Raw genomic sequence first — 20447 nt, 5'->3', positions numbered from 1 at the left:
TGTTAATGGGCAGGCTGAATGTATCAAGTTGATCAATTGATCATTTTGGGTACAACCAACCTGCTGGATTCTCTTGCAATCATCCCAAGAGACTGTCTTCTCCCAGCATGGTTGCAGGAAAGAGATTTGCACGGTCTATGGCCTGCTATATATATATATATATATATATATATATATATATTATATTTTATTTTATCTTTTCATGTGACAACACTGAAGAAATGACACTTTGCTACAATGTAAAGTTGTGAGTGTACAGCTTGTATAACAGTGTAATTTTGCTGTCCCCTCAAAATAACTCACACAGCCATTAATGTCTAAACCGCTGGCAACATAAGTGAGTACACCCCTAAGTGACAATGTCCAAATTAGGCCCAAAGTATCAATATTTTGTGTGGCCACTATTATTTTCCAGCACTGCCTTAACCCTCTTGGGCATGGAGTTCACCAGAGCTTCACAGGTTGCCACTGGAGTCCTCTTCCACTCCTCCATGACGACATCACAGAGCTTGTGGATGTTAGAGACCTTGCACTCCTCCTTGTTCCGCTTGAGGGCGCCCCACAGATGCTCAATAGGGTTTAGGTCTGGAAACATGCTTGACCAGTCCATTACCTTTACCCTCAGCTTCTTTAGCAAGGCAGTGGATGTCTTGGAGGTGTGTTTGGGGTCGTTATCATGTTGGAATACTGCCCTGCGGCCCAGTCTCTTAATGAAGGGGATCATGCTGTGCTTCAGTATGTCACATTACATTTTGGCATTCATGGTTGCCACAATGAACTGTAACTCCCCAGTACCCGCAGCATTCATGCAGCCCCAGACCATGACACTCCCACCACCATGCTTGACTGTAGGCAAGACACACATGCTTGACACCATCTGAACCAAATAGGTTTAATTTGGTCTCATCAGACCACAGGACATGGTTCCAGTAATGCATGTCCTTAGTCTGCTTGTCTTCAGAAAACTGTTTGCGGGCTTTCTTGTGCATCATCTTTTTTTTTTTTTAAAACAGTGAGGTTTATTGAAACTTTTGGTACAATACAAAAATAAACCGTGCATTGAAACTGCGATCAGATTCATAACACATTGAGGTACAAAAATACAAATATACACAGTGATTAACACTTAGAAACAGAACAGACATAGTAAAAATAAGGCAGTAGTCAGTGACTCTCTGTCGGCCCAACACTCAAACAGACAATATTGGTTTAACAGGGGCGGTCAGCATAAAGTAGTTACCCACTGCACTACTGAGCCGTATCAGGGCACTGCACCCATTTGTCCCAAATCTTGTTGAACTTCTGAGGGCACCCCCTATGTTTATATAAAAGTTTATGAAATGGAATGACACTATTCATTTCCTTAATCCACAATCCTAGAGTAGGAGGAGTAGGTCTCATCCACCTCCTGGCTATCAATTTACGTGCTATAAACAAAGTTTCCTGAAGAAATATGACAGTGGATTTGGGCATCTCTCCATCCGGATAGACCCCCAGGAGACACTCCTTAGGGGAGAGTTGTAGAGGAGACCCCATCTTGTCATGCAGAAATGTGACTACTTGTTGCCATAGAGTCTGTAATTGGGGACAGCTCCACAATAGGTGAAAGAAGGAAGCATCAGGGTCTCCGCACATAGGACAAGAGGGGACCAAGTCAGGGTGATATTTGGACAGTCTAAGTGGGGTGAGATAAGCCTGGTGTATTATAAAGGTCTGGGTTAGGCGATCCGACAGTTTTGGCGACACTCTGCGGCACGTCTCCAGGGCATCCTCCCATTCCTCATCCTCCATGGCCCCTACACTGCGCTCCCAGCGGGTCTTAAGTGCAAAAGCCAAAGTGGTCGAGGAAGGTGTGTGAAGTTCAGAGTAGAACATGGAAATGAGGTGACTGGGTTCTGTACTTTTAACAATCTCAAGGGTGGTAACCGATTCTATCTCAGGAGGGCCGTCAGGGAATTATCTATAGGCATGGGAGAGCTGGAAGTATCTGTAGTGCATGGGGCCCTGGAGCGCAAACTGGTCTTGCAAGGTCTCGTAAGACCGTAGACCAGTGGTCGTGGAGATATGGCTAAGGAGAAGAATACCCCTCCCGCTCCATACCGATTGTGCATCATCTTTACAAGAGGCTTCCTTCTGGGACGACAGCCATGCAGACCAATTTGATGCAGTGTGCAGCGTATGGTTTGACCACTGACAGGCTGACCCCCACCTCTTCAACCTCTGCAGCAATGCTGGCAGCACTCATATGTCTATTTCCCAAAGACAACCTCTGGATATGACGCTGAGCACGTGCACTCAGCTTCTTTGGTCAAGGAGTGTTCTGAGAGGAACTGTCCTGTTAAACCGATGTATGGTTTTGGCCACCGTGCTGCAGCTCAGTTTCAGGATCTTGGCAATCTTCTTTAGCCTAGGCAATCTTTATGTAGAGCTACAATTCTTTTTTTCAGATCCTCAGAGAGTTTTTTGCCATGAGGAGTCATGTTGAACTTCCAGTGACCAGTATGAGAGAGTGAGAGCGATAACACCAAAATTACCACACCTGCTCCCCATTCACAGCTGAGACATTGTAACACTAATGAGTCACATGACACCGGGGAGGGAAAATGGCTAATTGGACCCAATTTGGACATTTTGACTTAGGGGTGTACTCACTTTTGTTGCCAGCGGTTTAGACATTAATAGCTGTGTGTTGAGTTATTTTGAGGGGACAGCAAATATACACTCTTATACAAGCTGTACACTCACTACTTTACATTGTAGCAAAGTGTCATTTCTTCAGTGTTGTCACGTGAAAAGATATAATAAAATATTTACAAAAATGTGAGGGGTGTACTCACTTTTGTGAGATATTGTATATGCATATTTAAAATTAAATAAATAATATTTTTTTTTTTGCAATCAAATATACAGTGTATATGACAGCTATCTATTATTTATTACTTATTTTTATTATTATTTATTGTTATTTAGTACGCTAAAAGGTTCAAAATAGACATCCAAGGTCCATCTAGTTCAACCAATAGGAAAAAAAATTGAGTTAATAAATGAGAACCTCCACATACAGAATCTCATATTTAATGACCCTTTATAATAATAAATATATACATTAATTATATAGAATTAATTAATATATTATTAATTAACATGCAAACTATGTTGGCTGGCATTGGTAACCTCCTGTGTAACATGCTAGCGCCTTGGCTGTCATGCTGATCCTTTAACTTTATAAATCACTGACCACAACAAGCATGCAGCAAGTGAAGTCAGAATCCCTGACCAAAACAAGCATGCAGCAAGTGAAGTCAGAATCCCTGATTGCTTTATTTTTTCCTGACTGGAGACTCATAACGAATTGATCTACAAGGTTATGACATGGCAATGCAACTGGCATTTTCAGAAGTCCATGTATATGTCTCCTGGCAGGTTTATTTTAAAGCTGCATTAAACCCAAAACTAAAGATGTAATATATTGCAGTTTACCAATCATTAGATGTGGTGGCTGCATTTTTTTTTTTTTCGCTTTTGTTTCACCTGATGATCTGGTCAGTTACACACCACCTGTATTAGCGTGCCCCCACTCGGGATGAAGGAGCATAGGGGAAACAACGGACAGCAGCTTTGTTAATCTGGGGCTAGCGGAGTGGTCAGGGGAAGGCCAGGTCATTCAGTGCCCTGGCCAAAGATGGCAAACACTGCCCCCCCCCCTCCCCACTGGGTGAAAGTGGTGGTGGGGCTAGTTGTGGTGTAATGTGTGTAATGTATGTGACATGTGCTGAAACAGTAGCAATATCTATAACATGTCCCTGTGTCTGTGGTGTCGCCAATAGAAAAATATGTCCTGTGGTGTCACCAAAGGAAAAAAATATCACTGTGTCAGTGATGTCACCAAAGGAAAGAAATGTCCCTGTGTCGTGGTGTCACCAAAAGAAAACAATGTCCCTTTGTCTGTGGTGTCACCAAAGGAAAGAAATGTCACTGTGTCGGTGGTGTCACCAAAAGAAAACATTGTCCCTTTGTCTGTGGTGTCACCAAAGGAAAGAAATGTCACTGTGTCGGTGGTGTCACCAAAAGAAAACATTGTCCCTTTGTCTGTGGTGTCACCAAAGGAAAGAAATGCTCATTGTGTCGGTGGTGTCACCAAAAGAAAACAATGTCCCTTTGTCGGTGGTGTCAGTGTGATTGGCATCTATGTCAGTGGGATGAAGAAGGGGATCTGTGCTCCTAGGTATACATAGAACTAAAGGGGTCTAGGGTGCTCTGAGGGAGCAAGAAACTTTAACTGTGACTTTTACAGGAGAGCTTGTTCTGTTGAAAAATAACAGACTTACTGGCTGGATCACCAGGTGAAAATAAAAGGAATGAAAGCCTAAAAGGAAAACAAATGCAGCCATTCCATCTAAGAATTGGGAATCTGCAATATAATAAATGTTTGCTTTTGTGGTTAATACACTTCTACACTTCTTATCGATGCAGCCGGTAGACAGGTGCCTAAGTGATTTTAGTTTGTAACATACAACCTGCCCTGAGACAAGGCACAGATAAAGGGGCCATGTGTTTCCCATGACAATAGTACATTACATTCACTAAATTCTTGCTGATTTGGAATGCATAAGCTAGGACCCCATTACGATCCTGAGCGGCATATTTTCACAGGGCAATGATCCGGGGCTCTCGTTAACTTTGATCAAAAACACAAACCCTTTTAGCCATTGAATAAAACAGTAATCTGAAGGAAGATAATTTCTCTTCCAGCGAAATGCATGTCCGTACTTCAGTGCTTTTCAAGGGCACGCGGGTTACATCAGTCACAGCAACCTTACAATATATTTGGGAAACTCGAGCAGATTTTATTTCATAGCCTACTTTGTATGCGTATGCACATATGAATTAAGACAAGGACACGCAAGATATATAGCAACCATTTTCAAAGCCTCATATGCTAAAACTAAGAAAAATATCAATCTGCCTTTCAGTCTCAAAAATTGTATTAAGTAAAGATGCGAAACTTCCAACTTCCAAAAAAAAAAAAAAAAATACATACAACTTTGAAAAGGTAAAACTGTGTTTGTTGAGCGACTTTGTTGTGCTTCTGTGTACCTTACTGTAGCTGCAGAGATTTAAAAAGCCACAGCATACGGTACAACAGTACTAGGGATGGGGTTTGAGTTTTTAGTGACACAGAATTCGCCATAAACCCCGGTTGTTTGCCATTTGCTGATTGGGTGAAATACATAGTTTGTAGACACATGCAATTAGTTTTATTAGGAATTGAAATTCAGATGAAATTTTCGTTATTCGGAGATTCAGATGTATACAAATGTCCAAATCACAATAGTCATGAATTTCAATGAATCAGAAATAAATTAAAATGAAAACAATATCACTTTAACCACTTCAGCAGGATTTGCCCCCTTAATGACCAGGCCCTATTTTGCGATTAGGCACTGCATTACTTTAACGGACAATTGCGCGGTCGAGCGATGCTGTACCCAAATGAAATTGATGTCTTTTTTTTCCCCACAAATAGAGCTTTCTTTTGGTAGTGTTTGATCACCTGTGCGATTTAAATTTTTTGCGCTATAAACAAAAAAAGAGCGACAATTGTGAAAGAAAAAACAATATTTTTCACATTCTGCTATATGATATTCCCAAAAAAAAATGTAAAAATCTAAATTTTTTAACATTTTAGGCCAATTTGTTTTCTGCTACATCTTTTTGGTAAAAAAAACTTGCAATAAGCGTATTTTGATTGGTTTGCACAAAAGTTATCGCATCTACTAACTACAGGAAAGATTTATGTCATTTTTATTGTTTTTTTTATTTTTTACTAGTAATGGCGGCGATCTGTGATTTTTAGCAGGACTGCGACATTGCGGCGGACAGATCGGACCGCTAACTGACATTTTTGACACTTTTGGGGGTACCAGTGACATTACTACAGTAATCAGTGTTAAAAATATGCACTGTTACTGTAATGCCATTGGCAGTGAAGGGGTTAACCCTGGGGGTGATCAAAGGGGTTAATTTTTCCCTGTATGCTTACTAACTGTGTGTGTGGGGGGGGGGGGGTTCTGTGAGAGGCACAGGCAGATCCCAATTTCAGCTTAGCTGAAACTTCAGATCTGTCCCTGACTGTTTTACAGAAGATCCGCCTGCTTTGTTTACATAAGCAAGCGGGTCTTCTCTCCGTTTTACGGACGATCGGGGGAGGAAGGCGGCAATCGCTGCCTCTCCTCCCGCAGCCCGCCTCCCGCCTCCCGCTGTGTCTAAACACAGCAGGAGCGCGCCCTACGGCGGCGTGCGCGCGCCTCCGGCAGCGTGCCAGCGCCGCCGAAACCCCTTCCCCTCCAGTCACGTAGTACTATGTGACTGGACCCAGGGGAGCTGCACTGCCGCAGTAATATTACTGTGGGTAGTCAGCAAGCGGTTAACATGCCTGAAAGGACTCTTTCTCACCTGCAGTGGAGTGTGGTGCCTTCTGAACAACAATCTGCACTTGGATCTTATTTTAGAGGGCATTTGACATGCGGTAAGCAGGCATTATATGATCAGCTGATTTAACCCTATAATGCCACATTACCTTGCCGAAATTGCATGTACAGGCAGTCCCCGGGTTACAAACAACTCCTACTTACAAACGGAGGGAGACAACAGGAAGTGAGAGGAAATCACCCCCTAGGAAGGGAAATTTACTCCTGGAAGAGTTATCATGGGTAAAAGGTGTCTCCACTGAAGCTTTATCACCAATCCTTGTTTCCACAACAACTCAAAATTTTCAAAATCCAGTTGTCGCAGGGATAGTATGTGGGGTGAAATCTTCTGAACAGGGGCACAGACAGCAAAACAAATGGTACAGGGTTTTAACCCTTCCCTATGCTATCCAAAAAACTTAAAAATTATTCTTTTGGCTGGAGCTAAAACTAAAAAATGTACCTGTTCCGACTTACAAACAAATTTGACTTAAGAACAAACCTACAGTTCCTATCTTGTTTGTAATCCAGGGACCGCCTGTATTTCACAAGGTTGCAGCGCACCCCTTCAAACTCAACTGGTGAGTTTGAGAAGCCGTGCCGCTTGTCAAACTGTGCACCCAAGCTAAAAATGCCATGGCTGTGAAGCAAAGCCTTGATGAAATGTGCACAGTCCCAGTCTGGGTGGGGTGATAAAACTGTGGTACAGCTGCCCATTTTTTACCACCCCCTGACCTCCTGTATGAAAGAGACGTTCATTTTCTGGATGGTCAATTCCAACAATCACTTTACTAACAAAGAAGTTCTTTAGACTGCAGTCAAATGCCTGTGGGTATGCCGGGCCCCATAAATAGTGTTCTTTCACTAAAATAATTAGCTTTTTTGACACAAACACTAAAATATAAATTGCTCAATTTTCTTTGCTTACACTTTTCTTTTTTTAATTTGAAGATGTTTTGATGTACGTTTGTGACTGATGAATTATTAACAAAAAATGTTAAGCATCTTGCAAATGGATTTTGTCACACTTATGTCCTTAGAGATGCTGACTTTAAAAGAACAAGCACAAAATTCATTTTCTTTCTGCCCATTGCTTATTGCTACACACTCTAAGATTTGCTGCTGTAGTCTTTACACTTCTTTCTGCTAAATAAAATACATTTTCATTTTAGCATGCATTAAATTTTAACTAGGAACATTGTTTATGGAAAGATTCATAGAACACTTACACAATTGTAGTAGAGGCAAAAGCTTATAAAACACATAAAAAAAGAATTCAAATATCTATCTGTCTAACATGAACACATAACTAAATCCCATTGTAATGTTGGAGAAAAAAAGAAATATTTTTCATAACTCAAATAAACCTTAATTTTAAGAGTTCTCATAATAGCAATAATGATTTTTTATATTACTGAATTCTCCTGATTCTAAGCATGTATAGGCTGTCAGCATTCTTTAGAGAACAATCAATTTTCTATTCTACTGAGCATAAAGTGTATCTAAACCCAAAAAACAAAATTGTAATATATTGCAGCTTACCAATTCTTAAATATGGTGGCTGCAATAGTTTTCTTTTTTTCTTTATTTTTACCCGGTGATTTCGCCAAGGTAAAATCTTGATCTCTACTCTGGATGGAAGATGAACTGAACCACCCTTGGACAGCGGCATTGTCATTCTGGGGAGACGGCATTGTTAGATGTACTAGCAGATTTAGATGGAAAAGAATTTATTTTCTCCAACATTACAATTGGATTTTGTTATGTGTTCATGTTAGAGAGATAGGTATTTGAATTCTTTTTTATGTGTTTTATAAGCTTTTGCCTGTACAAAAATTTTAAGGTTTATTTGAGTTATGAAAAATATGTATTTTTTGCATACTTCAACTTCCTGACCCAAAAAATGATATACTTTTTTATGTTTAATCTGTTTTTATTGTCATTTTTGTATAAGGAAAATTACGTACTGAAACACATCCGATACAAACTGAGGTTATAAAAGACAAAAGACACATGTTACCTATTCAAGATAAGCTGAATATGCCACAAGGTATAAAAATGAGAGATAATAACAGATAACAATATACAGTATATAACTGAAACATGATAACATCTCCAGAAGTATTGTGGTAATGCAGTAGAGGGTATATATACATTTATTTTATACTATAGATTACAGTTTGTTTTTTTTTTTAACTTTATGGCTATCACAAGAGGATTAACAAGCCTCCAATGAGATAGCACTAGACAGGTGCTCTTTATGGAGACATCATGCGTCCATTAAACATCCAATGTCTCCTCTTCCCCCTGTAAGAGAAGCTCTGTACATATTGGAATCAGAAAGCAATTACATGAGCATGCTCATAATTCTGAGCAAAGGCTCACTGCAGAACGGCGATTAGCACGCATGTGTAAAATTAGCATGTGCACAAGACGGAATGTGCATATGGGCATGGACACACGCACACATACGCGCACTAGCGATAAACGGCCTATGTAAGCTGAACTATGGCAAGAACAAATTGCTGAATGGTCTTCAGCAAACTCCTGTTTAACCTTCGCCTTGACCTGCTATATCTGCCTTTCTGTGCATGGCCCGGCTTGCCTTGGTCAGTCTCTGGATTCTTGCTGGCCTACTGTCACCTCGGCTTGTACTCTGCTCCTCTCTTGTGCTCCTGTACCTCTCTGCTTTACTCCAGCCTGTATCCTGACTCTGTCTCTGCTTGATGTTCCTGTACCTCTCTATCCAGCTGTTGATGAACTTTTGGCTTGTCTCCTGTCTACGCTCCTGCCTGTAAGGTAAAGCATCACTGTGTTCCTGGTTCCTGCCTGGCGATCCACGTTCATCTATTTCCTGCAAACCTCAGCTGGTGCTGCCTGTTACACCGACCCTTGTGTCACTCTGTGTCCTCACACCTTCTGTCATCACTACCAGGGGTATTGGACAAGAGGTGCAAGAGAAGCCCCCTCTACAGCTTGATCTCCACCAGGTACGTGACACCTCCACTGCAGCCAATCAAGCACAGATCTTGCTTGATTAGCTGCATTCTCAGCTACAGTAGCCAGGGAATGACAGCCTTGAAACCAGAAGTGAGAAAAAACACATCACGGGGGTTCAGTAGTTAATTAGCCGGAGGGATAATCCCCATCCTTCAAGGCTCTGGTAGTTTACCGTGGTTCAGGAAAAGAAATGGGAGAGCCCATGAAAACCACCATGGACACCGCTGGTTGGGGGTGGGAGAGGGATAACCACTTGAATACCAGGACGTATATTATTGTACATTGGTATGCAAGGGGTTAAATAGATTTACCAAAACACTCCAAAAGGAACCAAATAAGAATAGTCTTTGTTTGTGTTAAAATGTATGTAAGCCCTATGTCAATCACATTAAAGTTAGTTTACTGTACATATCTTCAGTTAGTCAAATGGAACAGAGTCCCAAATTAAATGGGGTCACTCTATAAGGGCTTTCATTAGTCCAAGAACAAGTCTAAGTCGAATATTTCAAATTGATAATGCATATTCGGTTATTATTACTTGAACGTTTTTAATTCAGCTAGAGAAAGAAAACATTTTCTGAACAAACTTATATAAAAATACATTGTAACATTGATGACAAATGGAACACTCTGACCAAGAAATGCTAAGGGACAAATAGGAGGCTTACATGGAGCCCAAAAAAGCACCAAACACACATGTCAGGTCTAGAGGCTGGAACCCAGTGGGCCTATTTTATCTTTTTAAAGGTTTTATATATATATATATCCAACAATTTACGCAGCTCTTTACATATTGTACATTCACATCAGTACCTGCCCTCAAAGATCTTACAATATAAGGTCCCTAACTTTTGCTTGTATCCACACACGCACACATACTAGGGTAAATTTGAATAGAAGCCAATGACCTACCGTCACGTTTCAAGAGTGAGGGAGGAATCTGGAGTATGCAGAGGAAACCCACACAAGCACAAGGAGAACATGCCTACTCCATATAGATAGTGTCATTGCCAGGATATGAGCGGGGACCCCAGTGCTGCAAGGCCAATAAGCAACTGTGCACTCTTCTGTGATGGTTGTCATCAAGGCTTTTTTTCCCCTCAAAAAATAGGTGCATGAATTCCCCCCTTCTGAGTTAACCTTTGTCTGTGCCCCCTACCCACCTCTGAGCACTAAATCTTGGCTCCACCCCTACCCACCTCCCAGTACCACTCACTTTAGACAATAACAAACCAAGTATAATTTCATGCTACTAAGTGATTTGTATGGAATTTGATAGACCCCATCCCAGCAACATTAGACTCCCCCAGCAACAACAGACACCACCACAGCAATAATAGTTCCCCACACAACAACAGACCTCCTCCTAACAACAATGGACACCCCCCTCTGCAACAAAATACCACCTCAGCGACAATAGACCCCCAGAAGAAACAACAGATCTCCCAGCAGCCAGTATCAATAAGAACCTCCAGCAGCCAGCACCAATAGAACTCCCCCTCAACAGTAGATCCCTCCAAGCAGCAACTGACCCCCCCCCCCCAGAAACATAAGACCCCCCCAGCCAACGACAAAAGACCTACCCAGCAACAATAGACCTCCACAAAAAAATAGATCACCACCAGCGACAATAGATCCCCCAGCAGCCAGCATCAATAGAGCCTCCAGCACACCTTGCCGTAAAATACATTTAGTGTTGGAGGTGCCAGAACTGCATTCCCCTGTGTTTCGCTGAAATAAAGCCCTGGTTGTCATAATAAAACAGGAAAGGTAGGTCAGGCAGAACTGTACTGATGTATTGATGGGTGTGCATGTATTTCCAGGACACTTAGATACACTTAATGATCCTTTGTACCTAAGTATGCACATTTATCCTTAGACTACTTACCATTTGGATGCCTTGGCTTTGACCAAGTAATATTGAAGGAATCTGGGGTGAATGATTGGACTGTTAGAGACTGAATACCATCAGGTATGCTCTCTTCTGTAGAAGCCTCAATGATACCACTTGAAGCACATCCTCCTCCTGAGCAAGCCTGACAACAAAACACCAAAATCACATACTGATCACTTAAATGCACAGACATTCTTTTACTTAAAGTGAACCTTTTAGGTTAACAACTTTTGTACTATGACCTTGCTACTTAAAAAGAATTTGGCAGGCATTTTCAACATAAACAGTGGGTACACATGGGTAAAGGAGGAGCTGTTCGCCCTAAATCTTTGACAAAACAAAACAAAAAAGGTGCTTCCAAAGGCTTTAAGGTAGCAAAGGAAGGTCAAACTAATACAAAAATATATGTAGGAAAAGGTTTTTATTGAAACAAAAGTATTTGTTAAAATTTCAACATGGCTTTGTAAAAATATGAGCTGTGGTATGCATAACCTCAACATCATAAGATGTCCCTGTTCTACTGGCAGAAAACAAATATTCATATGATTAATTGTTTTCTGCCAGTAGAACAGGGACATATGTTGTTGTTGAGGTTATGCATACCAGAGCTCATGTCTCTACCTAGCCATGTATAAATTTTAACAAATACTTTTGCATCAATAAAAACCTTTTTTTCTACATATATTTTTGTATTAGTTTGACCTTCCTTTGCTACCTTAAGAGTCGGTTCACACTGGGGCAACACGACTCTGTACTATTTCAGGGGCGACTTGTGCATTACCATGCACCACAACTTCGGAGCGACTTGCAGGGACTTCACATAATGGAAGTCTATGCAAGTCGCTCCGAGGTCTCCCAGAAGTAGTACAGGACTCTTTTTCTAAGTCGGAGCGACTTGTGTCGCTCCTATTAGAACGGGTCCTGTAGCGGTCAATGGACCGCGAGGGAGCGTGACTTGTCAGGCTGAAAAGTCGCCTGACAAGTCGCGCTAGTGTGAATCGAGACTAAAGCCTTTGGGAGCTCCTTTTTTGTTCTGCATTGGCAGGCATTTTAAGCTTTCAATCATAGAAGTCACTTAGACAGTAGGCACTAGAAGGCAAGGATAGGTCAAGTTAGTTAAAGTAGGTCTAAACTCATCCCCTTTTTTGCATCTCATTGCTGCTGATCTCTTCTATCCCTTTTTATTTACTCCATTTACATGAATTACCTAAAATGATGATAACAAAAGCTCTAGAATATTTGCATAGAGCAGAGGACAGGTACCTCTTTTTTGGGGTCTCCTACCAGCGCTGTCCACTCCTGCACTTTCCCATTTGCCCTCTAGCAAGCCACGTGCTATGGGGGCACATGTGCAAGCATGCTCCCAAACCGAGCTGTGTGTGTTTATAGATGTGCACAGTGCAGTTCAGCCCTGTCCCCCGCTTCCACCTCACTGGATTTCACTGACAGCAGCAGCAGCCAATGGCACCCACTGCTCTAAGTCTATCATGTGAGATTAGCACTGCTGCAAATGGGGCAGCACTGGATCAGTGGAGGAGTCAGGAAAGTTTTAGGTAGGGGGAGGTAAAGGAACAGCTATTGAAAGTTTTGTTTACATTATTACAGGTAATGCATTAGGGAAAAAACCTTTAACTTTTTAAAATCAAACCACATTAAGGGTCGCTGCATATCATTCTTCTGGACTGGCTTCCTGATGGTGACAACACTGGACCTAGCCTGTGCAAAATGTGTCATCCCAGTCAGTGGTCCTCAACCCTGGCCTACAGGGCCCACTAACAGGCCAGGTTTGCAAGATAACTGAAATACATCCCAGGTGATATCATTTGCTGCTCCGTGATTGCAGTACTCTAGTTTGCATCTCCCCAAGGTAATACCTAAAACCTGGCCTGTTAGTGGGCCCTGTAGGCCAGGGTTGAGGACCACTGATCCCTGTGACTTGTGATCTCCACCAAGGTCACAGGTGGCAGGGTGACATCTCACTTTTGGGAGGAAGCTGTCACCCTTTAACAGGAAGCACCTGAACAAGGATCTTTGTGGCAGGACTACCAGGAGTTCTTTTAAAGAGGTACAGATTTAAAAAGGTTAAAAACAACTTTTGAAACCTACATTACCATAAAGGGTATATGAGATTTTAGTATTTTGGTTTAAATCTGCAGTATTTTTAAAAGGGAAGGTTTACCCTAAGCATTAAAGGGAATCCAGAATCAGAAGGGTGCACAGTAGAGGCTTTGCTAGTTACTAGGTAATCCAGAATCCTAAGAGGTCCTTCCCTCCCTTGTTAACAGTCTTAAGCTTGTAAATAAATTAATGTGTATAGCAAACTTTTGTATTTGTAAAGCTTTTGGCAAGCTTCAATCAGCGTTGTTTAAGCCTTCAGTTAGCTAATAATAGATATGCGTCTGCCACCTTAAAGTAGAATTTCAGCTTTCCTATCACTTTAAATAGTTTGTTTGGGTCAAGCTGGCTTAAATGAACTATTTAACCACTTTAACCACTTCCATACAGAGCAGTTAGACACCCTTCCTGCCCAGACCAATTTTCAGCTTTCAGCACTCTCACACTTTGAATGACAATTGCTCAGTCATGCTACACTGTAACCAAACAAAATTTTTATCATTTTTTTCACACAAATAGAGCTTTCTTTTGGTGGTATTTGATCACAACTGGGGTTTTTTTTTTTTCGTGATATATGCAAAAAAAGAGCAAACATTTTGAAAAAAAAACACTTTTTTTTAGTTTCAATTATAAAATTTTGCAAAAAATTAATTTTTCTTCATACATTTGGGCCAAAATGTATACTGCTATATGTCTCTGGTAAAATTAACCCAAATTAGTGTATATTATTTAGTCTGTGTGAAAGTTATTGAGTCTAGAAGCTATGGTACCAATTACTGAAAATTGATCACACCAGATGTACTGACGGCCTATCTCCTTTCTTGAGGCCCTGAAATGTCAGGACAGTACAAATACCGCCCAAATGACCCTTTTTTGTAAAGTAGACAGTCCAAGGTATTTAGTAAGAGGCATGGTGGGTTTTTTGAAGTTGTAATTTTTTCCCACAATTCTTGGGAAAATGAAGAAAACATTTTTTTTTCTTTTTTTTCCCACAAAGTTGTCAATTTATAAGCTATTTCTAACACATAGCATGTACACAGCAAAAATTACACCCAAAAATACATTCTGCTACTCCTTCCGAGTATGGCGATACCACATGTGTGAGACTTTTACACAGCCTGGCCACAAAAAAAGACTCCACGTCCAAGAAGCACCTTCAGGCGTTCTAGGAGCATAAATACACATAAAACTTTCTTACTACCTATCACACTTTTCAAGGCCCTAGAGCACCAATACAATGGAAAAGTCCACAAAATGACCCCATTTTGGAAAGCAAACACTCCAACGTATATTCTATGAGGCATTATGGGTTGTTTGAACATATCATTTTTTTCCACAGGTTTTTGGAAAATGTGGGAAAAAAATGAAAACTTTTTTTTTTTTTACACAAAGTTGTCAATTTATAGGATATTCCTAACACATAGCATGTACACAGCAAAAATGACACCCCAAAATACATTCTGCCACTCCTCCTGAGTATGGCAATACCACATGTGTGAGACTTTTTCACAGCCTAGCCATATAGAGGGGCCCAACATCCAAGGCGCACCATCATGCATCCTAGCCACTTGCCTAGGCCTATTTTTGACATTTGGTGTTTACAAGCTAAAATCAGTTGTTTTGCTAGAAAACTGCTTAGAACCCCCAAACATTATATATTTTTTTTAGCAGAGACCCTAGAGAATAAAATGGAGATTATTGCAATATTTTTTATCACACCGTATTTGCGCAGCGGTCTTCCAAACGCAATTTTTTTGGAAAAAAATCACTTTTTTAATTAAAAAATAAGAAACCAGTAAAGTTAGCCCAATTTTTTTCCATGATATGAAAGATAATGTTACGCCGAGTAAATAGATACCCAACATGTCATGTTTCAAAATTGCGCACGCGCACGGAATGGCGACAAACTTTGGTACTTAAAAATCCCCATAGGCGACAATTTAAAAATTTCTACAGGTTGCCATCTTTGAGTTACAGAGGAGGTCTAGGGCTCAAATTATTCCCCTTGCTCTAACGATCGCGGCGATACCTCACATGTGTGGTTTGAACACCGTTTACATATGTGGGCGGGGTTTCTGTATGCGTTCGCTTCTGCGCACGAGCTCACGGGGACAGGGCGCTTTAATTTTTTTTTTTTTTTACTATTTATTTTATTTATTATTTTTTATTTTTACACCGTTTAAAAAAAAAAAAAATTGATCATTTTTATTTCTATTAAAAGGAATCTAAACATTCCTCGTAATAGAAATAGGCACGACAGGACCTCTTTTTTGTGAGATCTGGGGTCAAAAAGTTCTCAGATCTCACAAGTACACTAAAAGATAGAAAAAAAAAAAAAAAAGAATTATTATATAAAATGAAAAAAAAAAAAAGGACCTTTAAACCGGTTTTCCGTAGCTCCGGTCCTCCAAGACCATAGAGTCAAGTGAGGGCAAGCTTGCCCTCACTCGACATCCTGTCTGTGAGTATCTGGGACCGGATCATTTTCCCCGCTGCCGGCGGGTCCGGTAAGCGCGGAAAAGGACCGGAACGTGGCGGGAGGGGGCGCCTCTTCCGCCATCCCGGAAGGGTGATCCCACGGCGAATCCGCCGCTGGGACCACCCTTATCAGAAAGCCAACCGTCCACCGTTTGAAAAAATACCAGGGTTATGGCAGCTATCTGCTGCCATAACACCGGTATTTAGGTTTAAACGGAGGACGTATATAAACCTTTTTGGACTTGGACATGGTGGCTGTATGAAGGGTGATAGGTACTCGGGTACTTTGTTGGGCAGGTGACAGGTACTCTGGTACTGATGAGCAAGTGGCAGGTACTCGAGTACTCCGATAGGCAGGTGACAGGTACTCGGATACTCTGATGGGCAGGTGACAGGCAGGTGATAAGTACTGATGAGTAGTACTGATACTGATAGGTGATACTGTACTGATGGGTACTGATGATCAGTACTGATACGTGATAGGTACTGATGAGTACTGATGAGTAGTGATGGGTACTGATGAGCAGGCGGCAAGTACTCGGGTACCCGAGTACCCGTCATCAGAGTACCCGAGTACCCGTCATCAGAGTACCCGAGTACCCGTCATCAGAGTACCCGAGTACCCGTCATCAGAGTACCTGTGTACCCGTCATCAGAGTACCCGAGTACCTGTCATCAGAGTACCCGAGTACCTGTCATCAGAGTACTCGAGTACCTGTCATCAGAGTACCCGAATACCTGTCACCAGCCCATCAGAGTACCCGAGTACCTGTCATCTGAGTACCTGATGGGCTGGTGACAGGTACTCGGGTACTTTGATGGGCTAGTGACAGGTGCTCTTTATTGGGGGGGGGCAATCAGTGTGTTTGGGGTGCACTGTACTTGGTAACTAGCTGTTACCACACTCTCTTCCTCACACAGGATCAGTGTGTGAGGAGGAGAACACGGTGACAGCTAGTTACCATGTTCTCTGTTGACATTTGTGACCGGCTGTGATTGGACACAGCCGGTCACATGGTAAAGAGCCAATTTCATTGGCTCTTTACCTAGATCGGGGATCGACTCTGTCCGAGGGACTAGCCTCGTCCCCGATCGCTGCTCTGCGCGCCCCCGGGGGCGCGCATTGCAGAGAGAACGAGCGGCTCGTGCTGGAGCCGCTCATGTGATCGGCTGTGATTGACACAGCCGATCACGTGGTAAACAGCCAATTTCTATTGGCTGTTTACCTTGATCAGGGATGGGCTATGTCCGAGGGACGAGCCTCACCCCCGATCGCCGCGCTGCGCGCCCTCGGGGGCGCTCAGTAGAGGGGAGATCTGGGCGACGTCATATGACGGCGACCCGGATCCTCACAACCACTTTGCCGACGTCATTTTACATGACGCGGTATGGAAGTGGTTAAGACCAGAAGTTTTCCCCTCTTCCTGACCAGGCCCAATTTTGCGATTCGGCACTGTGTTACTTTAACAGACAATTGCGTGGTCGTGCGATGCTGTACCCAAATAAAATTGATGTCCTTTTTCTCCCACAAATAGAGCTTTCTTTTGGTGATATTTGATCACCTGTGCAATTTTTATTTTTTGCACTATAAACAAAAGAATAGCGACAATTATGAAAAAAAAAAAAAAAAAAAAAAACAATATTTTTCACATTCTGCTATATGACATTCTCAAAAAAAACAAATTTGAAAAGCAAAAATTTTTAACATTTTAGGCTAATTTGTTTTCTGCTACATATTTTTGGTAAAAGAAAATTGCAATAAGGGTTGCGCAAAAGTTATCGTCTACTAACTACGGGAAAGATTTATGTAATTTTTATTGTTTTTTTTTTTTTTTTTTACTAGTAATGGCAGTGGGACTGCGACATTGTGGCGGACAGATCGGACCCCTGACTGACATTTTTGACATTTTTGACACTTTTGGGGGGGGGGGTGGGGGCAGTGACATTACTACAGTAATCAGTGCTAAAAATAGGCACTGTTACTGTAATAATGACACTGGCAGGGAAGGGGTTAACATTATGGATGATCAAGGGGTTAAATGTGAGCCTAGGGGAGTGATTCTAACTGTGGGGGGCGTGGCTCCTGAAATGACCATAGAGACATATGATCCTATATAGAGGGATCCCATGGGCTCTATGATCATTCCAGGGAGAAGAACGGTTAGCTGTGTTTACAACAGCTGATCGTTCTTCTCTCTCAGCAGGGAACGATCGCGGGTGTAAGGCGGCAATCGGAGCCACCTACCCGCTGTATCAGCTTTCCCGCTGACGAGTGGGGGCGGGAGCGCACCACCGGCAGTGCGCACTTGCTCCCTAGCCTCCAGAGAGCAAGCACTGTACATGTATGGCGATTTGCCTGGGAGCGGCTGTCTGCCGCAGTATAACTGCGATGGGCGGTCGTAAATCGGTTAAATTGCATTACGATGCGGCCACTTTGTGTATTGTAACATATAGTAGGCAGCCCTACGTTCTGGTAGCAGTACAGGAAACCTCCTGGCTACTGTTGGTATTAAAGAGTCTCAGGTTTAGTGCTTCTCAGCCATTCTGGAGAAGCCTTCTATTTTTAACAATGAATAAAAGACTTCCTCTAATTGGCCAAGGTGGTAATTGTGACATCATCCACCCACCTCTCCACCTCAAGTAAATAAAGAAAGCATTGTATTCACTGATAAACATACAAAGCTCCTCCTGAATGAATAGGATGCACTATACATTACTTTTTTTTCACTCCAGCAGCAGACAAGAAGTTACCTGTACTGTAGCCGGAATACAGGGCCACGTACCGTAGGCAGCAAAATGCTATCACAGTATAGTACAATCATGCACACAGCGGCTACATCAGTATGTAATGGAAATTGTTTGCTTGGATCAGCTTGACCCCAGCAATTGATTTAAAGTGATAAGAAAGCTGGAATTTCAGTTTAAACCAGCTGCAGTTTAGGGAGTGAAAAAAAAGTATTTAATCCCCAAGCAAAACATGACTTAGTACTTGGTGGAGCTTGGTTGCTTGGTGGAGCAACCCTTGTTGGCAAGCAAAGAGGTAAGACGTTTCTTTTAGTTGGTGACCAGGTTTGCACACATCTCAGGAGGGATTTAGGTCCACTTTTTTTACTTATCTTCTCTAAATCCTTAAGGTTTGCTTGGCTGTCACTTGGCTCAGCTCCCTCCATAAATGTTCAATAGGATTAAAGTCTGAAGACCGGCTAGGCTACTCCATGACCCCAATGTGCTTCTTCTTGAGCGACTCCTTTGTTGCCTTGGCGGTATGTTTTGGGTCATTGTCAGACTGAAAGACCACCCACGACCCATCTTCAGTGTTCTGATTGAGGAAAGAAGGTTCTCATTCAAGATTTTACAATACATGGCCCATCTATTGGCCCCTCAAAGTGGCAAAGTCAGTCTGTACCTTTAGCAGAGAAACAGCTCCAAAACAAAATGTTTCCACCCCCATGTTTGACTGTAGGGATGGTGTTCTTGGGGTCATAGTCAGCGTTTTTCTTCCTCCAAACACAGTGAGTCCCCCTCTTCAAGACAGCACATGTACAGTCATGCCAATAAACATCTTAATAATTCAAAGACAAATTGGGAGAAAGTGCTGTAGTCAGATGAGACCAAAATTGAGCTCTTTGGCATTAACTGGACTCTTCTTTCAAGAACCTTCTCAGGCAGAACACTAAAGATGGGTCGTTGATGGGTCTTCCAGCATGACAATGACACAAAACATACCGCCAAGGCAACAAAGGAGTGGCTCAAGAAGAAGCACAATAAGGTCATGAAGTAGCCAGTCTCCAAACCCTAATCCTATAGAAAATTTATGGAGGGAGCTTATGGAGAGTTGCCAACTGACAGCCAAGAAACTTTAAGGATTTAGAGATCATCTGTAAAGAAGAGTGGACCAAAATCCCTCCTGAGATGTTTGCAAACCTGGTCACTAACTACAAGAAAAGTTTTACCTCTGTGCTTGCCAACAAGGGTTTCTCCACCAAGTATTAAGTCATGTTTTGCTTGGGGATAAAATACGTATTTCACTCACTGAACTGCAACTTAATTTATTATGTTTATTTGTTTTGGTGTTTTTTCTGAATTTGTGGTTGATATTCTGTCTCTATCATTTAAAATACACCTATGATAATTATTATAGACCCTTCATTTCTTTGTAAGTGGGCAAACTTACAACATCTGCAGGGGATCAAATAACTATTTTGCCCACTGTGTCTGCACAGGTAGCACAAAAATGTAAATACCATCACTGAACAATGTTTTAAGGCAGATGTTGTTTTTCCAAGAACTGGACGAGAGATGTGAAACTATTGGAATCACCCTGTTCTAGTTACCACATTTCATCATTTGGTGCAAGAAAATCTGCATAAGTGTAAAACCTTCAATTTGCAAGGCTGAAGATGTGAATTGTTTTAAAAATTACCAGGGTAGAAATTTTAAAGTAGCATTAGATATGGTAGACAGATGGGGGTTTATTTACTAAAGCTGGG

General features: G+C 41.8%; 1 protein-coding gene across 1 annotated transcript in view; it reads right to left on the bottom strand.

Annotated features, from left to right (window-relative positions):
- USH2A (usherin) overlaps positions 1 to 20447 on the bottom strand; it is a gene marked incomplete at its 5' end in the record, with an annotated part of 1334617 nt that overhangs the window by 615641 nt on the left and 698529 nt on the right. The window contains one exon of the mRNA XM_082250984.1: positions 11359 to 11506. Coding sequence (XP_082107110.1) covers positions 11359 to 11506 — 148 coding nt within the window. The remainder of the gene's footprint in view (positions 1 to 11358; positions 11507 to 20447) is intronic.

This window comes from Pelophylax lessonae (assembly GCF_965119305.1).
Source record: "Pelophylax lessonae genome assembly, chromosome: 3".
Classification (NCBI taxonomy): domain Eukaryota; kingdom Metazoa; phylum Chordata; class Amphibia; order Anura; family Ranidae; genus Pelophylax; species Pelophylax lessonae.
This window is presented reverse-complemented; position numbering and strand designations above follow the sequence as displayed.